The sequence below is a fragment of the Ascidiella aspersa genome, chromosome 1, assembly GCF_963924565.1.
Source record: "Ascidiella aspersa chromosome 1, kaAscAspe10.2, whole genome shotgun sequence".
NCBI lineage: Eukaryota > Metazoa > Chordata > Ascidiacea > Phlebobranchia > Ascidiidae > Ascidiella > Ascidiella aspersa.
In genome coordinates, this window is record NC_139447.1 from 11,154,434 (window position 1) to 11,172,446 (window position 18,013).

General features: G+C 36.8%; 1 protein-coding gene across 1 annotated transcript; it reads right to left on the reverse strand.

The window, feature by feature from the left end:
• Nucleotides 1-1,654: 1,654 nt before the first annotated feature.
• Nucleotides 1,655-17,681, reverse strand: LOC146167479 (adhesion G-protein coupled receptor G2-like). Its single transcript, XM_083385756.1, has 15 exons — nucleotides 17,657-17,681; nucleotides 17,135-17,293; nucleotides 16,449-16,628; nucleotides 13,752-13,841; nucleotides 12,351-12,481; nucleotides 11,272-11,427; nucleotides 10,636-10,833; nucleotides 9,484-9,687; nucleotides 8,599-8,754; nucleotides 7,891-8,000; nucleotides 6,845-7,052; nucleotides 5,781-5,922; nucleotides 4,922-5,094; nucleotides 2,246-2,413; nucleotides 1,655-1,900 (listed from the first exon to the last, which is right to left on the reverse strand). The coding sequence occupies exons 1-15, from the start codon at nucleotides 17,679-17,681 to the stop codon at nucleotides 1,655-1,657; spliced, it is 2,346 nt and encodes a 781-aa protein (XP_083241882.1).
• Between the last annotated feature and the right edge of the window lie 332 nt (nucleotides 17,682-18,013).

Here is an 18,013-nt window from a genome sequence, read left to right on the forward strand (position 1 = left end):
GACAGTTCATTCCGTTCCGACCATTCATCAAATTAGTTTTGGCCCTATTCATTCCATTCCGACAATTCCGACCATTCCGTAAATTAGTGAGCGTTCCGACTATTCCGACCATTCATCATTCCGTAAATTAGTGTTACCCACTAATTTCTAATGGATCGGGTGCGATCAACAACAAGACCAGACGCCAGGTTGTAATCAATCAACCGTCACATAATAGTATAACTACCGTAAAATATATTTATTGTTTTAGATACAATATTTTCTCGTATGACAAAAATTTCTAAAATAAAATAAGACTCTAGCACAGTGGTTCTTGACTGGGGGTCATGCCCCCTAAAAAAGCGCCAGCCAATTCTCAGCGGGCACAAGTAATGCTACAATATTTAATTTTTTTGTAATAAATTTCAGGGAGTTGAGCCGGAACCGAACCGGAACTTTATAACCGGTTTTGGGTCATTTTTTCCATACCGTAACCGAAACTGAACCGTTTTTGTAAGATTTCAAGGAGCCGAACTGGAACTGAACCGAATAATTTTAAAGAACCTGAACCTTAACCGATCCGAACCTGAACCGGAAATGTCAAACAATTCGACTCCCTGGTAAATTTCAAGGTTAGCCTACATACGCTTGGTGTTAATTCTTCCTTTATGCTGTCCTATGCTTTAAATTCCACTCATGGGTAGGCCTAGTTAGCATTAGAGGGATATGGCTCACGGTTTTTGCGATTAGCATTTGAGATAGAGCCTACTAATTTTTAATAGTTCTCTTTGGGCTTAGTTCGGTCAGAACAGTGTGGTACAATTGTAGGCTACATAGGGATTGGACACAAGGCCATGGCTTTTAAGAAAACTATATTTTTTGAACTTTGAAAATATAACTTCAAAAATTTTCGAATTTTGCGCGAATATTTCACTTTACAGTTTTGTTTAACCAAAATTGTGGTTTATTTTAGCTCAAGTCTCTGTGTATGGGATTATATGTTTTCTATCTTTATAAAACTCATTATCGAAAATATATCGGCCCTATTCAAATTACAATGTTTTATCGAACTAGATGAAAATTATTGCGTCTGAAATATTTATCTTACGCCTTCCTTTGTGACAATAGTCGCTCCGGTGGCTGTTTTCTCGTATGCGCGGATCTATGGTTTTGCAATTTGTCCATTGTGAGTAACGCCATTTGAAACAAAATAAACGCAATTTGTGTTGTTGTTTTTTCTTTGCGCGAAATTACCCTAAAGGCAAACACACTTACACATAGGCTATATTGCTAAAACGCAAAAAATAATCCTGACAGAGGCAATATCGGGCACGAGCAATGCGTATTTTCGTGTATGCTCGATGCATGTTTCGTTCCGAATTCAATTTTAGAATTAGGCCTAACCTAAATAAAACGAATTTTTTTTCACAATTTGCATGATAAGGATTAGTCATGTTTCCTTACTGTAAACAAATCGACTAATACCAAATTGCTTTTGTTATAATACCTTTTTAATATATGAGGGGAACAGGGCTGAGAAAGTTACAAAATTGGGCGCGGTAAAAAAATGCTTGAAGCCACAGCTCTTACAGAAAAACAGCGAAATGCAGGGCTATGATTCATGGCGTGAAACAGGTTTTAGTGGTTTTCGACACGCAGAAAGCACAGGCAAAAACTATACAGCCGTATCCTCCGACTGGCCATTAGACGGGCTCACAGATTTTTCAACAGTAGACATCATTTTGGTAGACGCGGTTGGTAGAGTTGTTGAAGGTCGTACAGAAGAGGTTTCCATCTTGTCGTGTGCAGCTAACGTTGGAAGCCGTCTACTGACATTGGTCAGCACGCTGTGAATTGGAGACCACCAGAACGTGAACATGTCGTCGCGTTTTACGCACGCAAAGTAGAAAACAAACACTCCCTTTAAAAACAAACACAACAAATCCAAGAAAAAACACAAAGGCTGTAAAAAAGAACCCAAACACTTTAATCAACACGAGAAGAATACTATATATAGTTACGCAACTTAGCAGAACTTGGGTCTTACGATGTGGAAAAAAGATCAACAACTATATACGTCGGAACAGGCTTAGATCCCGATATAAAACAAATAATGATATTAAGATTTCAACAACTTCGGTCAATTTAGTAGAACTCATTAGAAGTGTGATGTTGGCTAAAATTAACGTAGGCTATATAATCTAGTTAAAACAAAAAGCTTGTGAACCTGTATATGAAGTTTTATATTGTAAAAGTTGTCACTTACCTGCAATGAATTGGAAATGGCAAAAAGCCAGCTCATGGTCTGCACGTAGGTGACATTGGTCGAAAACAACATGATAAAACCGAATATCCAACTAAACCCGAGCATGAATGACATTGTGCAGGCCATCATCACGTATTTGGATGTCTGGCGTTTCTTACTGCTGCGTATCTAGCGAAATAATTTTACATTGTTTGGACAATTTACCAAGACATTTTTTGAGGGAAAAAAAAGCATAAAAAAGTGATTAAAAATCAAGCTAACAAATTAAATCATGCAACCTGCGGCCCGCGGGCCAAATGCGGCCCGCAGAATCAAAACAGGCTATGTGGCCCGCGGTGTGCTTTGGTTTTTGGCCCGCACCACTAAACATTCAGGTAACTGTTAAAATATTGAAACTTCCTGACTGCTTCTCAGTCTAGGTCGCCTTGTATAGCATGGAAATTTTTAGTTTATTAGAATTATAACAGAATGTGACCTGCTAACATGTAAAGAAAGCATATTCGCTCATTTGAAATTTAATTGTTTTATATTCAATTTCAATGTTCATGTGAGTTGTGAAAAAAAGAAACAAATTTCTCTCTGCGCAGCTAAAAAGTAGTTTTTCACCGCGAACATCTCGATCTAAATAAGTTTCCACAGCTGAGAAAATTTGTCGCTTTTAAGGTGGCATTGTTCGGTTCAACGTACGTATGTAAGCAATTTTTTTGTGGTAGTCACTAACACAGTGGTAGGCCAACTGTAGACCGCGAGTTATTGTAGAATAGCTTGGTGTTATGATGTACCGTAGTTGTAGGCCGCATGATAGCCGTACATTCATTGTACTTTATTTTAACAATTGGTGTGGCATATAATGTTTTAAATTGGCTTAGCTTGGAAAGACCCACGTGCCAAATGTGGTCTTGTGAGCCTGTAAAACTATATTTTTTGCAAACGCAAATTTTTCGCGGTTCGCGCGAATATTCTTTTTTATTTGTTGTTTTATATTATAGCAAGGCAGTGTTTTGGCCATTAAGCGCCGTGCAATATTTCACCTTTAAACCAAATATCCCCCTGAATCCGCCACTGTTTTCTTAAGTGTTTTGCGTAGTGGACCTTAAAGTAGCTCTGAAAAGACTACTTTTGGCCGCAACAAAAAGTTTGCCGACTACTGCACTAACAGGTAGACGACGAGATATGCAAGTGGCCCGTGGTTTAATCCGAATACACATATTTGGCCCGGCAGTATGAAAGGTTGCAAGCCCCTGAATTAAATAAAGTCTATAACAGTAAACTACATCGTTTTATAAACTCATCGTGTTGCGTAAGTAATTTATACATCCTTAACATATGTTATGGTTGTACTTAACAAAGGGTTCCCCTAATAGCCATATGTTGAAGGTCTGAGAATTACATTGATCATGCAGACTTCAAAATTAATAAACCTAAGGGTGGTACGGATAGATTGCAATCAAACACGAAGCAGTTCGTCGCGGCGAAACATATTGTTTCAAAAACAATAAAAAAACAACTTGACTAGATCGAAGATAAACATCTTTGTCACAAAAAGTATAGAACCAGATTCTCGCTTCAAAATGAAAGGCTCAACTATACATATAAAAACACACAGAAAATATTGTAAGTGAAAATTAAACAGTCTACGCACTTTAATCTAAACCAGTGGTTCTCAACCTTTTACGCCTCGTGGCCCCTTTCGAAAGGCTTTTAATCATCATGGCCCCTCGATTATATAAAAATAGGTAGAAATTGTGGTGGCATCATTCTTCCTTCGGGAATGTTTTTTATCACCATGATTTTTAAGTTTTGAGGGTTGTAATGGCGCATTTGACATCACCACCGAGCAGTGCAGACACTGCGCACAATTATGGCTGTCTCGTCTATCTTTTGTGTAGCCAAAAGAGACGTAACTCTCGCACCATTTGCGAATTTTCGACATTTGATAACAAAAAACCTTGTTTAAGCTTTGTGTAAAAACGTATTTTTTATAGTAAACCTCTGAAAGTATGTGAAATTCAACTAGTCTTCGTTCTGTTAAGCTTGCTTTAACCATTTAACGCAATTAATTTTACAACAAAATTTAATCAATGGAACAACAACAAATCTATCTCTTCGAGCCAAAATAGTAACATCGTTATTTGACGTTTTGTTAAAAAAATGTTAAACGTGCTTGTAATAGTTCTGTTATCATTCTAACTTGCGGTTTACAAACTAATTAAAATGCTGGTTAAACAAACGTTCCAAAAAAAATTGAGTACCGTAGACTAGAAAACACACAAATGTTCGTTGTAAGTGACGTTACAATGTTTGGAAATTAGGCGAGAAGATAAAGAATTTAATATTATGAGGTCGAGTGTTGCAAAACTTCTCACGAATAGCAGGTATTATTAGTATAGCATGTGAGAAAAAATGCGTTACAATAGGTAAAAGAAGGTTCAACACTGGGGGGAAGGCGAGGGCCACGGTCACGGTTGAGAAACCCCGATCTAAACGCATGGTATAATTGTTTCTTTAGCCTGGCCTTGCTTGCGCGGAAATCCTGATTAGGCCGACTGATATCGCTAAGCCTTTTCGTTATCATATAGGACAGTACGATCCATAAGAGCGTGATTACAGATTATACACATGGTGTATTATTAATTATTATGAATGTTTCAGTTTGAATTAGTTTATGGCTCTCACCTTGGCTCGCTTGCATGCGATGCTCCGCATCACCAAAGCAAACACTACGACGTTGTTAATGAGCACGAGTCCGACGATCAGTAGAAACCCGAGGGAAAGCGAGTAGCCGTGGATCCAGCACATATGATCACTCCTGTAGTTCGAACGGCCAAGTAGCGAACCCGGACGGCCGCCTTTAAACACACAATAACAACTAAACTTATTCCTGGGTATGCCTTAATTATAAAAGTACTAAAAAATGCATTGTTTATGCAGACAAAGGAAGGTCCATTTAAGGGTAGGCCTATTTGCTATAGCGTCTTTTGGCAAGTTTTAAACGATATGTTATGCCGCAAGGAGAATTACATTTATTTACACAAGTATAGTTAACTTATATTCTCCAACAAGTTTATACATTTTCATTTCTTGCAATAGGTTCATATTGCTGCAAGAAGTATAAAACAGGGCTGGGAAGTTGAATTTGGAATCGGGACTCGAAGTTTATTTCGCTCGAGTCGAATCTCGGATTTAGGAGTCCAGATTCTGACGCGTAAATTAGAAACGGATAAAGCAGCAAACAGTAAATTGTAAAGGTGAAATATTATATTCTAGAACATTTTCCAACCACTTGTTGTCTGTGACTGAGTTATGTGACAACCCTATGAGTGGATTGTTGTATGATCTCCATATTTTCAAATTTTATATCTTCTAAAGCCGTACTCGTGACTCAAGAGTTGGACTGAACTGTATTTCTTCGGTTAAAGTCTCGGGTTGCTTTCAACCGACTCGGCAGCACTCGCATAACGTACAGCAGATGAATTGTGTGGTAAAAAAAATATGTTTGATCGTTAGAAATATATATAAAAAACAAGTGAGCAACCTGGACAAAAGTCGTTGTTTTGTAGATTCCTATCCAAGTAAGCCAAGGTCACCGAAGCGTTTACCGTAATGACGAGCATGGGGAGTCCGTACGCAAAACAGCAGCTCTTCAGAACAAAGTTGCGAACTGGTGTACGAAAAACCTTTTATAAAAACAACAATTGTACGGAACATGCTAAAAGGGGAATGTGCTTCCGAATCTGTTGAAGTCTAACAACATTCTTAGTAATAATGTATACCGGTACTTTTCCGTTTTTTATTAAAAAGAAAAAAACAAATAAATGAACTTAAAACGAATATTGGCATTAAAGTAAATTACTCAGCTGAGTAAAATGTTGAACGTAAAACAATCTGCAACTATATTTTCGTAAAAAAATTGTAATTCATGATAACAAGTTTGTCGTATTAAGCAAGAAGATTAGATATAAAAAACGACAAGATAGATAAAATAAATCGCCATTTTTCGATCACGCTGGTCGTTTTTTGATCTTTTCATCGTTTTCATCTTGTAGGCTTCTCGTTCCAGGAAAAAGGGCAACAAAAATAATTACGGCACAACAACTACTATGACTTTTAAAAAGTGCTCTAACTATTTTGTATAATCAAGCTGTCGATAAATTTACTATAATTACAGTCAATGAGAAGGAAGTCCAGCTAATATATTACATTTTTCAAGCTATTGAAAAGATGTGGCCCGGACGCAGGACCGAATTATGCCTTTTAGAGCCCCTAAAAAGTTGGTGCCCTATATGTGTCATTCCAAATATAAACACAATAACCACACAAGATGTTATCCAGCAGATAGATGAGAAAGAAAAAAAGCACAGTTTTATCTTAACCGGGCCACTATTGAGGTTTGGAGTTGCCTGACCAACTCGAAATATGTAATTAAATAGCGAGGCACCACTAAAAATTCAACCTAATTACGTGCTTATTTGGCCTAATGGTTAATCCTTTCCTCTCCGGACCCCTTATAACTTCGTTACAACACACGGACTTTGCAGACACTATAAGCACGACTTGTTTAGCACAAGTACATCCTGCTTTATCCGCGATTCGTTCTACCTTTACGAGTGAGTTATAGAGCTTGTTACTGTACACGGCCATCCAGCACCAGCTTGCGAGGAAGAAGTAGTGGAGAAGGATGGTGGTCGCCGTGCAAGCTGCCAGGTCTTCCACTCTTTCCACGCCGACAAGCAAAACGAAATAACTAATGGCGAGATTGACACACATGTGAATCTGCACTTGGTGCTGCGGCTTTGATCTCATTTCCCTGTCAAAGGAAATTTAAGTAATAAACAAGCGCCGAGGTAACGGAAGTAATTATTATCAGACGTAGCAAACCTTTAATATTTTATAGCATATTTCGCATTGCCGGTTTAAAACCAAATATATCTATAGAACTAATAATACACAGCTAAACATTTTGCTTGAAACACAAAGGATAAACTGAACGAAATGTTCAGAATCTACTAATTCAACACAAAGGTTGTGATGCTGATTCAAATAACAGCAATTTGATCCCAACCTGACGCCCTATGAAGCAGTGCTTCGGAGTTGGAGTCGGACTTGGGACTCGACGGAGTCGGTTTGTTTCGCTGGAGTCGGACTCGGGACTTGGGACTCTAGTAAGATCACGTAAAACTACCCGAGTCCCGAATCCGACGTGCGCATGTGCAGTACCAAATTTTGAACTGATATGGCCGCAAACTGTACATTGTAAAGGTGGAATAGCATATTATATGGTGGATATTTTCACAATTTTATTGTAACGAAATCAATTATACGACAGCCCTATAAAGATGCAATTTATTGTAACGAAATAAATTATACGACAGCCCTATAAAGATGATTGCTGAATATCCACCGTATTTAGTTATATAAATGGGTTAAATATAGGCTGTAGAGTCGAAGTCGGACTCGGGATTCGACGAAATCGCACATTTAGCTGGAGTCGGACTCCGTACTCGGGTGTCCGGCTCGGGTTTATTCTTTTGGGACGGAGTCGGACTCGAGTTATTTTTAACCGACTCCTCAGTCCTGCTAAGAAGGAGGAACCCCATCTACCTTCACCCAATTTCGATAAGCAAATGTTAGCCTTTGACACTAACTTGTTTAGCAGGTAAAGGACGGTTACAGCGACGAAGCCGCAGATGGAGAGAATACATCCGACGCTGCTAACCACGTTGAGCGCTACATCTTCTGGCACCGAAGTCACTTGCTGCATACAACAGCACGATTGTTATTTTTAAAAGCCTAAAGTGTCATTGTATGAGGATTAAGGTATGATAAAACAACCTGGGTTCAAACAACTTCAGAAAAAAATGTCATTTTAGTTAAAGCTGTGATAAGGTCATTGCCAGGCCTGATTTCAAATGAATTGACTTGACTTAAGTCTTTTAGACAAAGAGTTGGGTTAAAACGAGGTGTTTTCGTTAAGCATTTTTTTCTTAAAATTGGGTTATTTAGACAATTTTTTTGCACATAAAACAATGTGCTTGCCTCTATTGCGTTTTTGGTATTTTTAGTTAAGGTATTGCTCATAATCAGACGAGTTTACCTAATTTTAACAGGCTAAAATTTAATTTTTACCTCAAGGAATTGACTTGGAGTAGAATAGCTTTACTTATGACTAGACTGGATCTTAAGTTTTTTTACAAATTACTTGACTTAGACTTGAGTTATTTTACAAATGATTTGATTGGGACTTAAGTCATTTCCAAATGACTTGTTTACAACACTGCTACCCGGTATAGTAAAGAAATTTAGATGATTTTTGAAAACTTTGGATGTATTGTGGACGTAAACCGTTGATTTACCACCAGTAAGGCGAAATTGGTCATGTGGTCGCATTTGCAAGTTGGCGGAGTCGACGTGGTGTCCAGACAGCAACCTTCACCAGACCAAGCTTCGACATTGAAGTCCCAAAACACGCATTGCACCCTCACATAATCCACCAAATTCTCCGTCTCATTCTAAGTGGTATAACGATTTACGTTAACTGCAGAACAAATTCTATTTATTGCGATGCTTACAATAAGTCAGTTGTTCTTGAATATCTTGTATGTAGTAAAATAAAACAACAAGTGTTGGGAGATTGCCTAGGAGGATATGAAAAAAAATGCTAATGTTCTATTCTAAAGTATTGTTTATAAAAGATTTATTTATAATTCCTCACTATTGCCAGTTATTGCTCAGCCAAGTCTACTGTACAAAGCAGTGTATTTACACCTACTTTCGTCCGGTTTTGCGAATTCTGTTTTCCATACGTTCTATCTTCATTTGCCACTTGAATCGTCACTAGGTCTTGAAGATTATTTACCGATAACCTTTTACCGAGAGAAGCCGAAATCACCTGTCGTTATGATTTTTTTATTATTATTTTATATCTATAGATATATTGATAAACAAATGGCTTATTAATATCTGTAGATATTCGTTATCGCCAAACAAACGAAATAAAGTTTCACTATTACCATTTATTAAATGACATTTAATTGTACATTTAGTGGCAATTTTATTTCCCTAACCTACAGTTCAGCATAAAATTCATACCGCTATTTGTCGATGAAGGGATTTAGCCAAATAATTAATAAACGTTTCGACATGCAATATAAATTAGTTGTTGTGTAATCACGTCATTCTCAAGGGCTAAACAAGAAGCGCCGGTTGTGACGAATGGTTGCACAAAACTATTGCCTCACCCCATTCGGCATGTTTGCGAACCCAAATAAAGTGCTGGTTTTGAAATACGAAAAGCTGGTAAGAATGCTGGACTGGTTTCCGGCGTACTGCGTCATGACCCGACGTGGAATAGTCACGTTCATGTCGTAGGCACCCGCTGACGTGTTGCTTCCGGAGTTCGAAAACCAAGGCGACGACGTCAAATTGGCGGGGAATTCATTAACCTTAGAATAAATATAAGGTGATAAGATTGTAAGGTTTTCTGAGAAAAGCATATTCAAAAAGGGAAATGGGTTAACGGCAAGTGCCCGTTTTTTTCTTAAAAAGACATGTTGAATGCCATTGTCTAAACCAGGGGTCGGCAACCTCCAAAATACTAACTCAAAGGTCTCTGCGGGCCGCACAAAATGTTAACTAACATTTGTGTTCTAAAAATGTTAACAACTGTGAATCAGGCGGGCCTCGGGTCTTTTTTTTTCACTTTAAAACGTGTTAAATTACATTTAAGGAGGCAGTAAAGTGTTGGCGCAAAGCACGAAATAAGCGTTTGCTTGGTTTAAAATTCGAGCTCACACGTCGTCATCTATATACTACTCATGAAAAGTGTAATAAAACCACTTTGAGGAAACGCGATAATTTGAATAGTTAATCTAGTTCACTATAGATTACACCTGGCGAACGAAGGGATCGCGATTTTTTTGGTATGCCGGCATTCCTTATAATTTAAAACCGGATGTAGAAAGATGATTCGCGCGAAGCGCTAAAATTTTTCGCATTTACCTACTTAAAATAGTCAAAAAGTATTTGAAATGTACTTGTGTCTAGTTTGTCAAAGAGGCGGCGGGCCGGATAAATTTCTTTGGCGGGCCGGATCGGCCCGCGGGCCGTAGGTTGCCGACCCCTGGTCCAAACTGTATAAAAAAACAAATAACTTACGACCACTCTCATATATACAGCAGGTAAACTAAGATACTAAGATGTTTTTTTAGTTTATAGTGTATTGTGGTGTAAACCAAATATTCAAAATATATATAAAATTTAGTTTGTCGCCCTCACGTTATTTGAGTTTGAACTTAACATGACATAAAATAAATTCAGAAATACGGATTTCAGCGAGTGATTTTGGGTTAGAATAAAAATAAAGTATAGGTGAAATTCCTTTCAACACTAACCTGAACAAGCATATTGGAGGTTTCAATCTGTAGTAATCCGTCGGTTAGGTGCTCTGGCCTGATATGGTTTGAAATGTCGTTGACAATCCGCACCAGGGCCAGGCTCTGGTTCTTTTCTAATGCATCCGGGTTGGTTTGTAGCGAATCGCTCAGGTGAGCAACGATGTTTACCGTGTCGACCAGAAATGCTGTGGAAACCTAAAAGCAGTGTAAAAGTTACAACACGAACGAAGTAAATTTAGAACTCCCTTCAACCCGGGCATAAATAGGTTATTGAATTTTTTGCATTTTATGCGATAAAGTAAATTAAATTTTCTTATTTAATTACTTTTTGACCGCTAGAATTAAATACTACAGACTACACCTTTCAGTCTTGCAACGTTTACTTTTACATGCATATTATAATGCTTTCGGCACTGAAGTTTGATATTTTATTATTAGGTATTTCTTACGTAGAGAATTCGGATAATTTTTTAGCTTTGGTTGCATTAAAAAAATGTCTATCAATATGCCGCCGCAAGTTTTTAACAATACACAAATTGCAGAGTTGCTTTCAAGGGGCTTATGTTGTCAACAGAATGCACTAGTAAAGTACAACGAAAGAATCACTGTTGCTGAGAACATAATTGCATTTACCGAAATGTTGTTTTCTGTGATGGTGTTTTGTAGAGTAATCATAGCGTTGGTGACTTGGCTAGTTTCATTTGCCGTTAGCTTTTCCGGTTCAGACGTCAGTTGTTGCATAAGCTTCGTGGCGTATTCAACGTCGTTTGATGTGGTTAGACTACCGCTCTGCGTAAGGCAATGATATCACTAACCAGTCACTCGGGTGTCAAATGTTATGTTAGGATACAGCTATTTACAGTGTTATAATGACTTAAGTCACTGACTTGACTTAAGTGCACTTAAGTCACTGTTTTCAAATGACTTGACTTGACTTAAGTCTTTTGACCAAAATGACTTGACTTAACTTAAGTCTTTTCGACAAATGACTTGACTTGGACTTAAGTCATTATGTCAAATAACTTGACATTAAATTAAGTGTTTTTCATTAAAATTTATTTTAAGTTTTGCACATTAAACACTTTAAGTGCTGTATATTGCGTTTGTGTTAGTTTTTTAGTTAAATTGTTGCTTATGATCGGACAATTTTACCAATTTCAATAGTTTAACAATTTACTTTTATGTCAATGACATGACTTGAAATTGACTTGCTCTCATAATGACTTGACTGGGACTTGACTTGGGCAACCGATGACTTGGACTGGGACTTGACTTGTTATTTTCGCAAAAGACTTGACTTGGACTTAAGTTATTTTTCAAATGACTTGACTGGGACTTAAGTTATTTCAAAATGACTTGTTTACAACACTGGCTATTTACATGTAGGGCCACATTCAACCCAGTAGCCTATTATAGTTAACCGAGTACTGCAGTCAATATTTAGATCCACCATTCAACTTTAACTTATCGACAAAATTGGCTCTCATAGGAAGAGTAACCAGCCAAAAACTGGTGACATCTTAGGGATAAATTATTCAACTGTTTATAATGAATATCAGGTTCTAACCTTCAGGGCTCAATAATATAATATTCGCGCTTGAAGCAAATAAATTGTTACTGCTAAATATGACGATTTGGTTTAAAGTAAAAAAGTTGCGTGATTATAAAATGAAACAAAATATTATTTATACGACTTTTATAAAAAGTCTTACCGTAACGTTCGTCAGTGTTTGATTGCAGTTGACGTTTGTGAAAGTGGAAAGATCAAACTTTGACGAAACAAGAAAACCGCTCTCGGTGACCGTCGACGTTAGTTGGCAAGACATGGACGCCTTCGCAAAACCTAAAATTCGTAGATAATTTTTCTCGCTCTAAGTCAGGGGTTCCCAAACTATTTTACACTGTGGCCCACTTTGAACATTTTTAGAAATTAATGGCCCCCTATTTTTTTCAACTTTTAAAAAAATTAAGAAACGTCATTTTATTAAAAAAAAAGGTTTATGCAGTAACCGGTAGGCTAGTTAAGAATGATAAAACAATCTAAATATAACATACATTAAACATGATAGTAAATTAATTAGTTCTTACATATTCAGTTAATGTGATGGTTGAGCCTGTTTTTTCTCTGACAATGTCTTAATTGCTGGTTTAAGATAACTTTCATTTTACTTCTTTCTCTTTTAGCAAAAAAAAAATATTTTTCATATTTTTTTAAGGCTTATGACCCCCTAGGGGGACATGGCCCACAAGTTGGGAACCCCTGCTCTAAGTAATAAAGAAAGCTTAGACATTTTCGACGTATGAAATCTAAACAACGCAGGTCATGCATATAAAAAATAGTCACGCAATGCGTAAAACGATTTTTTGCGTTTCGCGCGACCTTTTATCCAATTTATCTAGGATTTTGTCCGTTTCAAACAAATCTATTTACACCAAGGACGCCATGCATACAATGGCATGTTACGCATGTTTTAACTCGAAACCCTATAAGATGCATTTTTTGTTAAATTAATCTACAAATGCTGCTATTTTGAGCAATATGCAATTCTCTCTTGCCTAATGCATATAGGGATGTCCGATGCATTCCGGTACCGATACCCTAAATTTTGGTAAAAAAAGTCTGATACCACATGATATCTTTACTATGCTCAAATAATAATAAAAAAATAAAATTGAAATAGGAAGGGATTTTTTTTCAGAAATGCAACAACATTTTGTTTAGTAACTTTCTGTTGTTAGAGTGTTAATTTTAGATGAAAATGCTCAACGTACCCTTGTAAATTGAATGCTTTGTTAATTGAACTAAACCAACGCAATTTTTAGCAATTTTACTGTATTCAGTTGCAATTTGCGCGATTTAAATAACAATTTTAAGAATGATTGGAACTTTGGGAAGTCATCGTTAACAATTTCATGCACCGCCAAAACAAAAATGGATCCGCCCCCGGCCATTACAAAGCAGCGTGCTTTTTTGGTCTCGTCAGAGACATGTAGAACAGGAAAAGTTTATTTAATATATTATAAGAATATGTCAAAATTACCAATATTAACATGTCTGAAGATTAAGCGACCTAATTTGCAAAGATAGAACGTGTTGAAACTGAACCACTTACCTTTGGGGCATGTTTCCGTCGAATAACCCAAAACATTAGGTGGAGTTTCCGAAAAGGAAAACCGGTTGTAGCAGGTACTTGAACACGGATCTGAGGAAAGTTGTCAGGATAAAATAGCTTTTTCTTGTTTTTTGGATATTTATAACCACGACTTAAATATTGCATGTGCAAACTATTTTTTTTTCGGGTTACCGTGGAGTTTTTTTTATAAACACACACATAAAAAAGAGTTTCTCCACTCGCTCCTCTCTGAGCCATGCATAGCTCAGTTGATAGCGCGACGGTCCCGGCTTGACCGGAGGTTATTAGTTCGAACCTAGTTGTTTTTCTAGCCTGCTCTGCTTGCATCATTGATCGACAGATTCAGTGAGTCTGCAATGACTTTCAGTGTACTAATTATACGTAAGCCGTAATCGTTGGTCAAAAAGCAGCTTCAGAAGGGATAGATTTCAGTTGTTAACACACATATATATGTGTACAATTGTACATGTTCCATTAAACATAAAAAAGAGGTTTGAATTTAAAGGTAAAACAAAGCTTTTACAACTCATATAACGACTGGCTAGCCTAAATATTATACCATAACAGTATGAAGAATTTGGCTTTATTTGAAGTATTTGTCATCATTTAGAATTTAGAAGATATATATATATATATATTTAGACACTTAGTTACGCATTAAAAATAATTGAGGGATCTAATTTGTATTTGATGTTAAGATATATGACACGCGATAATCCCACTTACTTATTTTGATGTTACTTGTAATGTATTTTAATGTTTTACGCTGCGAAATTTGAACATATAACTGGACGAATTGAACAAGGTCGTCCACTTTTTGACTAAAAGTTGCTTGGTATCTGTAAAGAGCAATGTTAGAGTTACTATATACTTCAGAGTCTGCACTTTTGGTGTTAGGGATAAGTTTTACTTACTTTAAAACAAATTCTGTTTTTAATTGAGTGAAAGTATAATATTAAACCGCAAATTAGGCGACACAATGGCTATGCATGACTGTCTATACAAGGCCTGCAGGCCTACATCTGGATTTGGTTAAAGGGCCACAATAATAAACAAAAAATCGCCTTCGCATATAACATTGATGTTTTCCATTGTAACGTATACTAACTAACCAGGGGTCGCCATTTCATTTTGACATCATTCAACGTATAAACAAGTCGGGTATAATTTACAATTAAATTAATTACCAGAATAATATTATTGTGCCGCAATAAAAGGTTGGCCGTATGTTTGACAAGCCTGGTCTATACCTTTACCATGCCACTTTCATGAATGCTGCACCAGTGTTGTAATGACTTAAGTCAATGACTTGACTTAAGTGCACTTAAGTCACTGTTTTTAAATGACTCGACTTGACTTAAGTCTTTTGAGCAAAATGACTTGACTTGACTTAAGTCTTTCGGACAAATGACTTGACTTGACTTAAGTCATTTGGACAAATGACTTGGGTTAAAATAAATTGTTTTAATTAAGCAATTATTTATAAAATTGCGTTATTTATCCCAATCTTTGCACATAAAAGAATTTGTTTGTAATATGCTGCTTTTATGTTATTTTTGGCTTGAGTTGCTCATATTTGGAGGAGTTTGCCGGTTTTCATAATTTAAAGTTTTATTTTTTTGTGGCTGGACTTGAAGTTGACTTGCTCTAACTATGACTTGACTGGGACTTGACTTGAGCAACCGATGACTTAGACTGGGACTTGACTTGTTATTTATTCAAAAAGACCTGACTTGGAATAAGTTATTTTACGAATGACTTGACTGGGACTTAAGTTATTTTAAAATGTCTTGTTTACAACACTGTGCTGCACTATACAAACTTGAATTGCCGCGCCGACAAAACTTGGGTTATCCGGGCTGCTGTAGCATGGGCGTTAGTACTTTGGAGAACTTGGAGCAGTTCTTTAGACACAGAAGCAAGAAGGCTTTCGTTGCGTGGCAAAACGTCAATCAAAGCGTTCTGTCGAAACTCGTACATAAAAACACCCGATGGAAACTTGCTAGAAATTAGACCTAGAAACGACAAATCCGTGTGCATTCCTTGCTGGTAGCAGTGTTGTAACCAAGTTGTCCTGACTTATGTTATAATATTAGTCACGAAAACTTAAGCGAAGATTTTCGTCTAAGGCGATATAATTTCCCAAATTAAACTTGTCCCACGTTGCTTGCTTTCTTCTCATTGCACATTAAAATTTGTGTCGCTTGAACTAAAAACTGAAAAAAGTATTTTTTTGTGTGAAAAACAGACAAATCAATCATATCGAAAGATTTTAGATTTTCTTCGTAAATACAAAGGTTATCTAAATCAAATGAAAATTAAGGTAATTGGATTCAACGACAAGAAAGCAAGGAAAATGTTTGGCTTTAAAACACCATATTAAACGTAATGATCTACCGAGACACCGCATCGTTAAATCAAGTGATTTCTGCCTTGATCCACCACAATCAAACATGACAACAAATGCGAAATAGTAAACATATTGGACACGCTTTAATTTTTATGGTGCTTCATTTATGTAAATCTACCCTACAACATATTGATAACTTTGTAAAAGTCAAAAGTGACGTGTGCTACATGAGTTGGTTTAGACCAGGTGTCGGCAATTTGGTTTGTCGGATTACTATTGTGGCGATTTACTAGCTTTCAGTTAGGAAAAAGTTGTATGATAAATACCTGCCGGTATTTCGCACTCATCGCCTGTGAATGGCCAGCTCGGCATATATGGAAGAAGACAGGAGAAGTTGGTAGACTCACTCATGACGAACGACGGACAAGTGTACTTAACAAAGTACGAGGTCGGCGCACCGCTTATGTTCGCGGAGCGACCATCTTGTGCTCCCTGGAGGTTACCAACTGCAGTCAAAAGCGTCATAGTATATTTAACCAACTACATGTAACTTTTTAAGAGTAAATGTAACGAGTAAAATTAATCTTCATTAATAAACAGCAGCAACAAGTGTTAAACTGACCACAGCTTACTTTGTTTTGTTTTTTACAACTTTGCAAATCTAAAATATCCACTTATAATTACGCTTTTGCAAAGTGGTCTCGATTGGGTCGGAAGGGGATTTAAGTGGGTCGCTGGGCTACGTTGGCCAGATTTTTGGTTAAAATCCAATTGCAAGTTAATTTAATTTCAATTAGAATAACGCAGCCCTATACTCTAGCTGCCCAAAATAGGAACATGTTTCTAAAGCTGTATTGCTGTACGAAGGGCGCGCCTTGATCGACTGAATTGCTGTGTCTGTGGGTTCAATGATACCATATTGTATCATTGGTGCGATTAAATATACATAATAACTCTATCCACGAAGAAACGCTGTAGCACTTACCAATAACAAATTTACATTCTTGTTTACCGACGTTTTCCCAGGTGTTGTTGCCAAGACATGTCACATTGCTCGGCCCACCAATAAATATTGGTGGATTGCAAAAGTAGATTACCAAGTTTCCTTTGCTGTACGCGCTTTTCTTGGGAGAGTAGTCGCCATTGGCCAAGTTTGGTGGTAGATCGCAACCTAAAAACAAGATTAGTTATACGAGTAAAACAGAAACATGTTTATTAAAACACACAAACTACCAATTGTAACTTAAGAGTCAAATCTATGAGTCGAAACAGTTTAACCATATAATATGAGACTTTTTTGGCTAATAACCCTTAACACTTTCGCCGCAGTGCTGTTGAATTTTCAAACGATAGTTTGTACAGCTCATAACATCATGTTTCTGTCGCCTTCCACGTAATGGCTGTTCCGAATATAAACAATAAACCTGTATTAACATGTAACCAACATTACTTTCATCCGACATCCCCTCTAAATTACATGTGCACCCAAAATCGGTAGCCTATAATAGCTGTATCCATTTCAAGGCAGACCAACTGTAGATCACAGCTTTGTAAACCATGTTTATTACAATTGACGCTGCTTAAGCATATACGTCGCCAATGAGTAAGTATTAGTTAAAAAATGTACTACAACACCGATAAATAAAGTTACAAGATCGTTCAATTAGAAACTTTTTTTAAATAAAATTTTTATTTGGAACGACGGTATAAATGTGTAAAAAAATTAAAAAATAATATAAACGTTCGTATAGTTGCCAAGGGCAGCGACAGGCTGTAATGTCATCAAACCAGCTACATTTTGGTGATTCAATCTGTGTATATAGGGTTATCCAATGCTTGACATTTTATTTAGATACTAATTTCTGACATTTTGGGCAAATTGTATCGCGAT

Excerpts from the sequence above, each read along its gene's own strand:
- LOC146167479 (XM_083385756.1), bottom strand. The coding sequence starts at position 17,681 with ATGGTTTACAAAGCTGTGATCTACA. Across the intron at positions 10,834-11,271 it reads TCACAGAAAACAACATTTCG|GTTTCCACAGCATTTCTGGT; the intron begins GTAAATGCAATT and ends CACTGCTTTTAG. Across the intron at positions 1,901-2,245 it reads CCATTTCCAATTCATTGCAG|GGAGTGTTTGTTTTCTACTT; the intron begins GTAAGTGACAAC and ends TTGTTTTTAAAG.